Here is a 12,279-nt window from a genome sequence, read left to right as displayed (position 1 = left end):
TTACCTCAACGAAAGGTTCATCCAATCTCGACATCTTGCCCCCGATTACAATCTTAAATCACCAGTCCAAAGCCAAAGTCAAAACCAAACCAAAAAACACACAAATACAAACGCAAATACAAATTTCCCTATATCACCACCTCACCTCCATCGATAGCTAGTTACTGATCTCCAGAGCTATACTATTCCGCCACCTGGACTGTTTAGCATAGCTATCTGCAGAACGTATCAAAGTAGCTGGTGAGTATGTTTCCACTTAAGATAATCTCCTACCTACGTACCTAATGAGTCCCTAACACGTATTTCTTCCGAATTCCGAATGTCGGTATGTAGACATGCAAACATGCAATGAAAATTATATCAATTAGCTAATACTACCTACGATCTTAATCTCCTCTTTTTTGAACATCAGCACAACCCACGTCTTAGTAACACTTTCATGTGATACTAGAGGCACGACATAACATGTTGGTCTTAATACTGGAACCGAAATAGCTGCTAAAACCACTGGCACAGTAGTCGCCCCTGGAGGCTAAGTTGCCGGCACATCTTACATTTGTTCGTTGTCGAAATGCTCCGAGTTACCTATTCATAAAGTGTTGGATAGGTCTCTCCTGTCGTTGTGGCAGTTTCAAGCTCGATATGGTACTTGAAGTAATCTTGATACCCAAATGTTGTATCCTACCTGATTTAGTATCACACAGAAGTGATATTGGACGCTGAGTTTTACGTTAAAAGACAATCAAGTAGGAAACTGAATTTGCTAGGTCGGAACAACTAATTGAGTTGAGCACAAAGCTTCATGTACCAAGGAAACACATCTTGCTCATATAGACCTTCACTTTCTTCTGACCATGTGATATTTCCGCGGGGGTTCCACTATGATCCGCTGATAATTGAGCCTAAGGTTCCCTGGTCACATGGTAACTCTGTAACAAATCAATTACTATCTTGAAATTCAATGCTCTGGTGTTTTCCAAGCCAACCGACTTTGCTTTAAACTTTCATTTTTCAGCACTGTTATCCCATTGTTACCCGAATACCTTTACTACTCAGCTTTGGGAGCGATCCCACAAATGCATGATAGGGATCAACATCAGATCTGTCGGTCTCATACAGACTAAGTTTTGGTCCGCGCGGACCGAAAATAGCTGCAAGAACCATTGAGATCTCGGCATAAGCTAGCCTATGAATGCAAGTCAGCCTTCTGATGATTCTGATATTAGAAAGTGCCCTTACTCTGTACCTAAGCAGTCACGAGATCCTTTGGCAAATGGAACATAGTTCCTGAGCATCTTTGAATTTATTTCACCAAGCCATCTTTCAGGCTTGAAAACTTTTGGTTCTGGATATACATCCGGGTCGTAATGCATCAAATACGTGGACATGCCTACAGGTGTCTATTTTTGTATCAGTTTCATGGTGGTACACTTGGTGCACTGCTTCAAACTTACTCCTGGAGGTATAATCCATTCATGATATTGAAGTGCAACATCAGGTGAACAGCGAGGTAATCTGTGCATTGAAGCAATGCTCATTCTACCTATGTTTAGTTTCACTAGCTTATCATCTCATGGATAGAATAACTGACCGTAAACCCTCCTTGATACACGCCTGCAAGTATGGAAGCTGCTGAAGGGTTTGGTATGATGGAATGTTTTGCGAGCCATCTTGGTCGATGGTACTTAGCTCTTCTGTGAGTCGCTGTCTAACATCCACGTTCAGGAGAATATGGACCACCAGGTGACCCATAGATCTGGCAACAGACATGGTGCCAGCCATCAGAAGAACTTGTGCTTCCGCTCCAAGCCGGTCAGTTGTGAGTTCAGAGGCTGGCAGGTCACTTGTCAACAAGTCATAGAATAATGTAGAGGGTGGACTTTCGCCACCAGAATCGGTATGCTTTTCTGTAGCCACTCTCTGCTTTACTCTATTTATGTATTCGATAGACATCTAAAAGCCATCTTAGCACAATCTTTCATCCTACTCAAAAGTATTTCGAGGTATTTTCTTGCGCTTACAGTTCTCCAGTTCATCAGCATTTCGCCTGAGAGGCTTAGCCTGGCAACAAGTGATGCAGGAATTAGCTCGACGATTCTACATACATGAATATTAGCACACGGGCAATAACGGCTACTCTGTTGACAATACACACCTGAAGATCCATGGAAAGTTCACAATGATCGGCGAAGAACGAGTTATCGTATGGAGTAAAGTAAACCTGTTATGATCATTAGGATATCATGCAGGCTGTTTTCCGTGGAATAGGCTCACCACTGGGGACAGAAATCAGGCTGTGAGAGAAAAGTGGAATTTTGGTTCTCAAAACAAACTTTGCACATGACTTCTCCGGCAAAAGCAAAGAGTGCGTGATCAAGCCGGACTATGGTATCTCTCTCGAGGTGCTCTTTTAGCTGAGATGTGAGACTCTGCACTAAGTCTATCAGTAGTGGATAGATCTTCTTGACTCCGGTACTTGTAAAAAAGGGCTCCAACGGTTTCCGCCGCTGGCGGTGAAGTTGATGATCGATTGTGATAGGATGAGAACCTGCGGGAAGTTAGGCCGTCGGATCATCTCTAAACAGATAAAAGCGAATACCTTGAATACCCATACCTGCAGCAAATGCAGGATAGGCGGAAGTGGACCTTGTGTTGCTAGCGACATATACTGTTCTATAATACTCCGGATCTCTAATAGATAATTCATCGGGGTTAACTCTGACGATAGGACCTGATTTGAAGGGTTAGTGTAACCATATTTCCAAGGACTATCTTAGCCAGTGTTCTCACCATAGCGATCATGCATCTCCTCAATCCTGTACACGTAGGTGCCCTCATAGAAGTAATCCCACCCTATCTCGTATAGAAATGTGATTGCACAAATACGGGGTCCAGGAAATCTTGCCAAAGGATGAAACCATATTCGATAAACAGCTCTTAAGAGATAATAGGTCGTTAAGACAATAGTGAACTTTATGAACAGATTGAGGACCAGAAGATCTTCTAGAATGCAATGAAAACAACCCATGGTAATACCCGTGTATAGAACAGGAACGAGGAATGATCTTGTAGTGTCTTTAGCTAAATTTTACTTTACCTGTTTGGCGATTGCAATTTGAATAATCTTGGAACATTTAGGGACATGCGGGTTTGCATATCTGTATTTAAAAGCCATGTGATCAAACTAGTTGTATGTACCAGCGGTTAATGTGCAACGTCACTTTGCTCACTAACTTGTTGTAGGTCATCTGCGTGATATCACTTAGGCTCAGTGATAGGTGTAACTTGCTGAAATGTATGACTCAGTGATATGTATAACTTGTTGAAATATACGATTCGATGGTATGTATAATTTGTTGAAATGTATGATTCAGTGATATGTATAATTTGTTGAAATGTATGACTTAGTGATATGTATAACTTGTTGAAATGTATGATTCAGTGATATGTATAACTTGTTGAAATGTATGATTTAGTGATATGTATAACTTGTTGAAATGTATGATTCAGTGATATGTATAACTTGTTGAAATATAAGATCCAGTGATATATGTAATTAGCTGAAATGTATGATTTAGTGATATGTATAACTTGTTGAAATGTATGATTCAGTGATATGTATAACTTGTTGAAATATAAGATCCAGTGATATATGTAATTAGCTGAAATGCACGATTCGATGGTATGTATAATTTGTTGAAATGTATGACTTAGTGATATGTATAACTTGTTGAAATGTATGATTTAGTAATATGTATAACTTGTTGAAATATACAATCCAGTGATATATGTAATTAGTCGAAATGTATGATCTGGTGGTACATGTAATTAGTCGAAATGCATGATTTGATGGTATGTATAACTTGCTAAAATGTATGACTCAGTGATATGCACGACTTGCTGACATTCTCAACTTCTTGATAAACTACATTATTGAAATTATGATCAACGTTGAGATCTTATGTTATTGAAAAATCTCTTGAGTACTGGATGTAGCTTAGCACTGTGCATCTATATATAGTCTCTATCATATTGACTATAATCTTGTAACATTTCCACCATGGAGTCATTTGTTCAATCGACATTTTCACCTTTGCTCAAAGAGTTATTTTTCAAAGTTAAAAGGACATGCTTTCCTCAGACCTACGAGGCAGTATTGCAAGAAAGAGACGGTATCCTCACGCGTGATGACGATTGCGTATCTTTCGAGTCAACTGTCAGGCAGCATTTCTATGAACAGCCATGGATCAATCAACGGCGAAAAAGATTCGAAGCCATCGTTTTCTTTTCATGTGCAGCACCGCGAATGTGGTTCTCTCCTCGTCTTCCGAGAGAGCTTGAAGTTCTGTACACTATCTATTTCATATACACATTCCTTGTGGATGACGAGGAACCTCAGGTGTCGGACTACACATCTCTAGTTACAATGGAGACTGCCCCAACATCGTTCATGGCCAGCTTCCGTTCTCATCTCGATGAGATGAAGAAACATTTCTCTGACGAAGAGTATTGGTACTTCCTGAAAGGACTTATCGACTTCATTCTGATGACGCGAATTGAGCATTCGCTTCACGGTCGTGTTCACACACTCTCTAAGTCCTCGGTTCATTTCCCCTGGTACTGGAAGCAACTTGCTACCAGTGCAGCACCTCATACAGCTATGGTTCTCCGTAATCACTCAGACTTGGTCTTAAAGAAGCAAATTGAGTGTGAACTGGAGCGATACATGTCATTTGTCAACGATCTCTGTAGTTGGTATAAAGAGAGGGTAATAGGGGACGAGGTGACATACGAAGAGATAAACTCTCACATTCAATCTGAGAATAGCCACAAAGGCTTACAACACCTTCTAGACGAAGCTATTGGGTGCATGGAACGATGTAGAGAAATCTGCTCGGACGATACTGAGATACTAAAGTCAGTCGACTACTTCCTGGTTGGTTATTTTCAATGGCATTTGGTCACTGGACGTTACAAGCTTGCGCAGTTTCTACAGGTAATTCGAACCCTTCTAGTTTAATATTTTGCACACACTGAACTTTCACATAGATTAATATATCAATGGAGACTGAGTCCTAGGGCATTGAAGTCAAAGAGCCTCATGAGATATACGCTCACGGTAATCGTGATTATCTCATCAAAATCATGAAGGAACTTAGGCTGGATCTGATATCATCAGTAGTACTGGCTAGTTTATATTGAGAATGTCGGCGGGTGTCAGCTAGACTAGGAAGTTGTAATTCTGCATTTTATACTAGTTGAGGGGGTACCTATCAATTGATGTCACTGGACAGGTCTGTTTTATAATTAACAACAGCTAATGAGTATCAAATACAAATGGCCTTACATTCAGTTGTTAGATATGCGTCCTGGGGACAAAACATTTAATCTGAATTATAATCAAGTCCCTTTCTCCAAAAGCAAAGAGTTCGAGGGCTCGTAGGGCCCTAGTAATTTAGAAGAAATAATTAAAAGTCTTTGTATCATTTTTTACTCTTATAACATTACATTACATGATATAATATCTAATATCTAATCCCCATTCCCGATCCATACTTTCCAATTCCTCTTCTCTAAACCCCCTTCTAATAAAACTATTCATCTCAATCAAATCTATATAATCTTCGCAAACAGTTAGGAAAACATCTCCTCTAACTTCCTCTCCTCTCCTCTCCTCTCCTCTCTAATCAACTCAAATCCATCTCTCCATCCATCTCTCCATCCATCTCTCCATCCATCTCTCCATCCATCTCTCCATCCATCTCTCCATCCATCTCTCCATCCACTTTTCCCCTCTCCTCTCATCCCATTTCATTCTATCTCATCCCATCTCATCCCATTTCACATATACCCATCATGGATACTTATACATATACCCATATACCCATCTAATTCACTCATCCCTTTATAACAAATCCTCATCAAACAAAAACAAAAACAAAGTCTATTCTAGATATCTATCTATATATCTATCTACTCATCCATCCATATCCCCCAAACCACTACAATTAACTCAACTTCTATACATCTCCCCCCCTTTCCCTCCTTTCCCTCCTTTCCTTCCCCTTCTCATCTCACCCCTCCTCTTCAAACCCATTCTCTATCGTAGGTCATGAGCTAGTATATGAGTATTTAGTATAAATAGAATATAAGAGGGAATAGACTAGTATTAGTCTATTATGGGAAGCTGGCTCAGTTTAACAACTAAAAAGCAATAAAAACACGTGATATTTATGAATCTGTATATTGGTATTCACTTTCTTATTCTATATTAAGAGGGAAAAAGCTCTTATTTTATACTTTTTCCAATCCAATCTAGTTTTCCGCTTTCGTTAATCTCTTGTAGATCTCTTCCTAATCCGGCCATTCCTTCGAAATAAAGCTCCTTTTCATATTCTTTATTAATAGTCGTTTTCGGAAACTAATAATGATCGTTTTCGGAAGCTAAATATGGTCGTTTTCGTATGGTTGCTTTCGGAAGCTTATAAGCGACGATCACGTGTTTTTGATCATGTGATTCGATACTAGTATAGAACTTTATTATATATATATTCAAAAAGATATATTATTATATTATTTTATTATAAAAACAATATTCTCAAACCCACTCCCTACTCCCACAAATAATAAACCCAATCCAAGAATACTGTGACGATCCTGTCATATTAGTGGATCGGCTAGGTCCTCACGTGATCCATAATCCTGTATATTACCACTTCCTTCCGAAGAGCTTTTCTAGCTCTTCACCTTAGTATTCTAAATGATGTAATTGTCACATTATACTAAGATCATATAAATTTTTTAAGCTTTTGATTACTCCTACAAAGCTTTCTATTGCTAGCCCGCTCGCCGAATGCTTATTGCCTTCTACACCTGCTTTCCCGATACAACTATTCGTATAATCTCCAATCAAGACCTCTCCCTAACTCCGCTTCCACAAACCTTACCCATTGATAAGCTAATATCTTATTATCATATTATTTAAAGTCTTTTTGCTTTATTAACAATAAATCTAAAGATCCTAAATCTAATAACGTAGTTTAACACCGAGTGGGCCATATCACCGAATGGGCCACTTCAAAATACACCAAAATTAACGCTTTTTTAATATTTGTATTTTAATAATCAATCATTATTTTTTAAAAGAAAATTAATATAAAATAATAATGAGAATTTAGCTCTTTATAAATCTATTTTTGATATAAAAATTTCTTATATTTTCTAAAAATAAGTAGAAATTGTCACGATTTTCGTTACAAAAGAAACATTTCTATAATAACTATTATGATAATTTGAATTTTCAATAAATAATTAGATTTTCATATTATTTATATGATTAAGTTTTCTAGTTTCAATTTTTAGAGAATTCTGTCTATAAATAAAGAAAGTGCACGGTTATGCACAGACGAATTTTGTATGTAAAAATGATGGCCCACTCGGTGATATGGCCCACTCGGTGTTAAACTACGTTACACAAACTACAAAAACTGATTAATTCGAAGCATTAATACACTTACACAATCGATACCGCAACAAAGCAGCTTATTCAATTAATCTACCAGGCCAATCCACATTCCATTAACACTTCCGTTGCTTTATCAACACTATTAACAAGAAATGCATTTCAAGCAAATCTCCTCTCTTTCACTCATTTTATCTTTCAACAATTCTCGAAACCTCCTCCTATTGATTTTGAAGCTTTTTTCACAAAAGTAATAAAACTATAAAACACATACTTCCGCAAAGTAATTGATAATACTACGAATCATATTATAGGCAATATTGGAACTAGTATTGAAACTATAGATCAGATATTAACAGTAATAAAGAATATAGATTATAATATAATTGGATTGAAGAACCATATTTAGAATACTATTAATACACTCGAAGACGAGCTTTTCAGAAGGGGGAGGTAGTATAACGATCCTGTCATATTAGTGGATCGGCTAGGTCCTCACGTGATCCACAATCCTGTATATTACCACTTCCTTCCGAAGAGCTCTTCTAGCTCTTCACCTTAGTATTCTAAATGATGCAATCGTCACAAATACCATGGAATCTTCTTCCTCACACTCTCTAAAAACAATCAAAACTAATCTATTCAAATATCTCTCTTTATAATCATTTTAAAATTTTATTATTTTAAAAAATTATATAATCTATTAAATCTGATTTATTCATCTACCTCCTTTCTATTTTCTCTTCTTTCTCTTTCCCTCCTTTCTTCTTTTCTTATTCTATACTATCTCATTCTATTCTATTTAATTCTGTCTCGTCTCATTACATTCATTTCATTATATCTAATCCCATTCTATCTCATTCTCTCTAATCCCATTCTATCCCATCCTACCCTATTCTATTCATTCTAACATTATTATCCAGTTATACTCTTCCCTCTCCTATCCCTCTTCTCTCCCCTCTTCTCTCCCCTCTTCTCTCCCCTCTCCTATCCCTCTCCTCTCCCCTCTCCTATCCCTCTCCTATCCCTCTTCTCTCCCCTTTAACATCCCTTTAATTCTCCTTTGACATCTTTTTAATCTCTCCCCAACAGTATCTATACATCTGTATCTATATATCTATATATCGATACATCAACCACATCACACCACCATCAAAAAACTAGATATAAGATAAACACAAAAGTAAACAAAACAATAGATCTTATTATTCTGAATATTCAATTAGTAATTATCAACTCTCAACTAGGTATTAAAAACTACTGACTACGAATACCTCAATTTTATTTTATATCGTATTTGCATCCATTCTATTGCCCTCCTTCCCTTCCCTCCCCTCCCATACCATTCATTTCATACCATTCCTTTCATAGAAACCAATGCTTATAAAATTGACTATTCATCAATCCACCAATCCATCAATCCACCCGTACGTATATTCCCCCTCCCCTCTCAGCACTTCTCCATAATTTAATTTAGCTTCCTTCATTCCTCACACTTCAAAAACAACACCCCTTTGCTCTTCGCTAAAATCCATTCGCTTTAAATTCTTGAAAGCACCTCATTCACCCTCGCACTAATCCTTCATCTCCTTTCCAACATAAACCCTAACAATCAAACTAATAAGCAGCACTTTGCCTATAGAAATCCGCCGGATTGGATGCACCCCCAGGTGGCGCACTAGGTGCATTAGCTAACCCTTGACTCGGTCCTTGATTACTATCACTACTATCCGGTCTCTGATACGCCTTATATTGCCCCTGGCTAGGCAACGTTGACCTCGCATCCCCTAATACCGGATATGAGCTCCCCTGAACTGGACTTGGCAACGAGCCTGGAGGCGCTGGTGGTTCATAAGATGGCTGAGGAGGTTGTGATGGTTGTTGAGGAGGTTTATAAGCATTATATTGTTGAGGCGGTTGAGATGGGGCTGGTGTGGCTGTATATGGGTCTGTCTCAGCGTATGCAGTATACGGATGAGGATTTTGTTGTTGAACCGGAGAATCATAGACAGAAGTTGCAAGTTCTTGTGGGTTAGAATATGTACTTTGGGGGCGGTGACCAGTTTGTGGTTGTTGGGTTGGGTATTGAGTTGGGGGAGGACTGCTAGTTTCAAGCGGGGGTGGTTGTGAGCCTGATGGAATACGAGGAGTAGGATCTCTTTGGGGGTATGGCTGTTGACTCTCTGATTGTGGAGGTTGCTGGCCGGGATATGGTAGATAGCTCTCTGATTGTGTAGGCTGTTGTTTAGGATATGGCTGATGACTCTCTGACTGTGGAGGTTGTTGACCTGGAGCTACAACGTAAAAGGGGGCCGGTCCATTACGTTGAGGAGGATAACCGTTAGATGGAGATGGTTGCGGCTGATATGGAGGTTCTGCATAGACTTAGTTTGTTGATGTTTATTAAAATTTGAGTTCACTCACCTGACTGAGATGGTGTATAATATCGCTGTGGCTCTTGTTGTGGTCTTGCGGCTTGAGGAGGGTACCCATAACCTTGTGGACCTTGAGGTACTTGCCCAGGTCGACCATACTGATAAGGTTGTGCCTGTGTCATAGAGGCATCCAGTAAACTTTCATAATCACGACATGATTTAATGAATCTCTCATTGAGTTGTGTGAAATCGTCTAATGTATGTTAGTGAGCTGATCATGAGCCGTATTATTAGACGAATATTCAATTCCTACCTTTTCTCTGAGAGTACTTTCCAATAAGCTCAATAAGCTTTGGCCTAATTGCAAGAGTAGAATGGTAAAGTTTCTAAGTATGTCAGAAAGCGACTGGAAAATGAGGACACCAAAAACGTACTGTAATTTCCTCATTATCACGGGCATCTAATTGAGATGATGAAGTACTCAATAATGTAAGTAGCTTCTCGACATTCTTGATTTCCGCAAAAACCTCGGCCTCCATTTGCGCTTCTCGCTGTAATTCTTCCGGTGTGGGATCGACCAATTTCTCGACATAATTCAATGGGAAGATACCAGTCTTCCCTCGTAGAGAGCCCCTCCACCAATCCTTATATACCGATCCTACAACTGTAATGATATCACCCTTTCGAAACTGTAACTCATCTGCATCTGTAGGTTGGAAATTGTGAAGTGCTCTCACTCTTGAGACAGTAGCCGCGGTGGTCCCAGATGGTACTTGTTGTGGCTGTGCAGCTTGTTGCGATTGTGCCGGACCTGCGGATGAATTGGATGGTTGTGCAGGTTTTGGCTGACTACTTTTGTCTTGAATGGATAATTTTAATGCCATCTGTAATTCATCTTCTTCCTTCTGACGATCCAGATCCGTGAGTCGATTCTTTGATGGGGCGGAAGGCGGATGTAAATTGGGATTCTGGCTCTTCAAGCGGTGGTACTGATCATTCATAATCCCCAAATCAGGGTCTTTAAACATTCCTGCCCATTCAGCCATCCGTTCCAGAATCTTTGCCTTGACTTGTTGATGTGTGTTTCTATCGTTCGCCAGTCTCAATAGTGCATCCGTGAATGCTCTCGAAGCCAACTCTCTGTGCATTTTCGCTCCGCAATTTTGACTTAGAGCATTGGCAAGCTATATAATGAATGTCAGATTTGTTGAAAGCGATTCCAGCTCACGCGCTGACCTACCTCTAAAGTATATAATTGCACGTTGGCATTTCGATGCGCCAACCTCTTTATCATGCTTGCAACGGCATCCTTAGCACCACTATCTTCACCGGTTACTTTGTCGCAAACATCCATAATGTATTCCCAATTTTCCGAGGTAAGATTCTCGTCGGTCGCCTTAGCTATAGCATCCATGGATTAGCATCATGCTCAAGGCTTCATTCAAGATAACTGGGGATTCGAATGAAATCATAAGCTGTAACTTACCGACGACCTCGTCAAAGGCATTTTGTTGCGCGCGAAACATCGTATCAAAATTCCTATATTACTTGGATCTTTCAAGAAATAAATGTCGTGGGAATTTTGTGGTTATGAAGGTGTAGGTAATAAGTAAGAGTTGTAGATGGTTTGCTCCTAGAAGACTGAGCCCCGCTAAATAGACAAGTGCTGCGGTAGCGTATCACGAGCATATCAACGTCACTGGAAGCTTTCCGACGCCGCACAAGGCATAAGGCATCAAACCAGAATACGATGTATTGAAGAATTCCGTACTAAAAATAGAAATTGTGAATTTAACTGCAATTATTGTATGATCCGAGGAAACAATGTAATATTTCGGTCAAGCGAAAGTTCGATGTTGTAATATTGAGCCGGACATATTAAATTCAATACTCAACATAGGACAACTCATTGTTTGATCACAGTATATGTATATATATATAACGTGTTTTATCAGTATGCGGGTCATTTCGAAAATCACCTAAATCAAGCCTTTTAAAATATTTATTTTTTAATAATCAATTATTATTTTTTAATAATCAATTATTATTTTTTATATAAAAAAAGTTTTAAATAAAAATTAAAATCCAATCTTTTTAAAAATCTTATTTTCAAATCAGAATTTCTATTATTTTCTAGAAAAAAATATAAATTGTCACGATTTTCATTACAAAAAGACTATTTCTATAATAACTACTTACTAATTCAATATTTTTTTTAAATATAATTAGATTTTTATAATTTATTTATATTTAAATATTTTATATAAAATTTTAAAAAAATTATATTCTTAAATAAAGAAAGTGCATGGTTACGCACAGACAAATTTTGTATGTAAAATAAGTGATCCGCATACTGATATGACCCGCATACTGATAAAACACGTTATATACAATTGCTTAACGTTAATATACATTCAGAGAATAGAGTATTCAAAGTTTTGG

General features: G+C 38.3%; 3 protein-coding genes across 3 annotated transcripts; 1 reads left to right on the top strand and 2 right to left on the bottom strand.

Moving 5' to 3' along the window:
• Positions 1-1,020: 1,020 nt before the first annotated feature.
• Positions 1,021-3,028, bottom strand: EAF02_001380 (uncharacterized protein; the record flags this gene model as incomplete). The annotated part of the gene is made up of 9 exons (XM_038897428.1): positions 1,021-1,186; positions 1,240-1,400; positions 1,455-1,539; positions 1,592-1,953; positions 2,022-2,097; positions 2,156-2,221; positions 2,275-2,548; positions 2,600-2,731; positions 2,791-3,028. The coding sequence occupies 9 exons, from the start codon at positions 3,026-3,028 to the stop codon at positions 1,021-1,023; spliced, it is 1,560 nt and encodes a 519-aa protein (XP_038762403.1).
• Positions 3,029-4,060: 1,032 nt separating this feature from the next.
• On the top strand, positions 4,061-5,079 carry EAF02_001379 (uncharacterized protein; the record flags this gene model as incomplete). The annotated part of the gene is made up of 2 exons (XM_038897427.1): positions 4,061-4,996; positions 5,050-5,079. The coding sequence occupies 2 exons, from the start codon at positions 4,061-4,063 to the stop codon at positions 5,077-5,079; spliced, it is 966 nt and encodes a 321-aa protein (XP_038762402.1).
• A 3,680-nt stretch (positions 5,080-8,759) lies between these two features.
• On the bottom strand, positions 8,760-11,479 carry EAF02_001378 (uncharacterized protein). The gene is made up of 6 exons (XM_038897426.1): positions 11,324-11,479; positions 11,078-11,238; positions 10,272-11,021; positions 10,151-10,223; positions 9,887-10,090; positions 8,760-9,837 (listed from the first exon to the last, which is right to left on the bottom strand). The coding sequence occupies exons 1-6, from the start codon at positions 11,361-11,363 to the stop codon at positions 9,080-9,082; spliced, it is 1,986 nt and encodes a 661-aa protein (XP_038762401.1). The 5' UTR covers positions 11,364-11,479; the 3' UTR covers positions 8,760-9,079.
• Positions 11,480-12,279: the final 800 nt, after the last annotated feature.

The sequence above is a fragment of the Botrytis sinoallii genome (genome assembly GCF_014898435.1).
Source record: "Botrytis sinoallii strain Bc 23 chromosome Unknown BSIN_002, whole genome shotgun sequence".
Classification (NCBI taxonomy): domain Eukaryota; kingdom Fungi; phylum Ascomycota; class Leotiomycetes; order Helotiales; family Sclerotiniaceae; genus Botrytis; species Botrytis sinoallii.
The sequence above is the reverse complement of the archived record's forward strand: the minus strand, read 5'-3'. Positions and strand labels throughout refer to the sequence as shown.

Coding starts and splice junctions, on each gene's coding strand:
- EAF02_001378 (XM_038897426.1), bottom strand. CDS start 11,363: ATGTTTCGCGCGCAACAAAATGCCTTTGACGAGGTCGTCG. Junction 11,022..11,077: donor TGCAATTATATACTTTAGAG/GTAGGTCAGCGC, acceptor TTCATTATATAG/CTTGCCAATGCTCTAAGTCA. Junction 9,838..9,886: donor TTATACACCATCTCAGTCAG/GTGAGTGAACTC, acceptor AAGTCTATGCAG/AACCTCCATATCAGCCGCAA.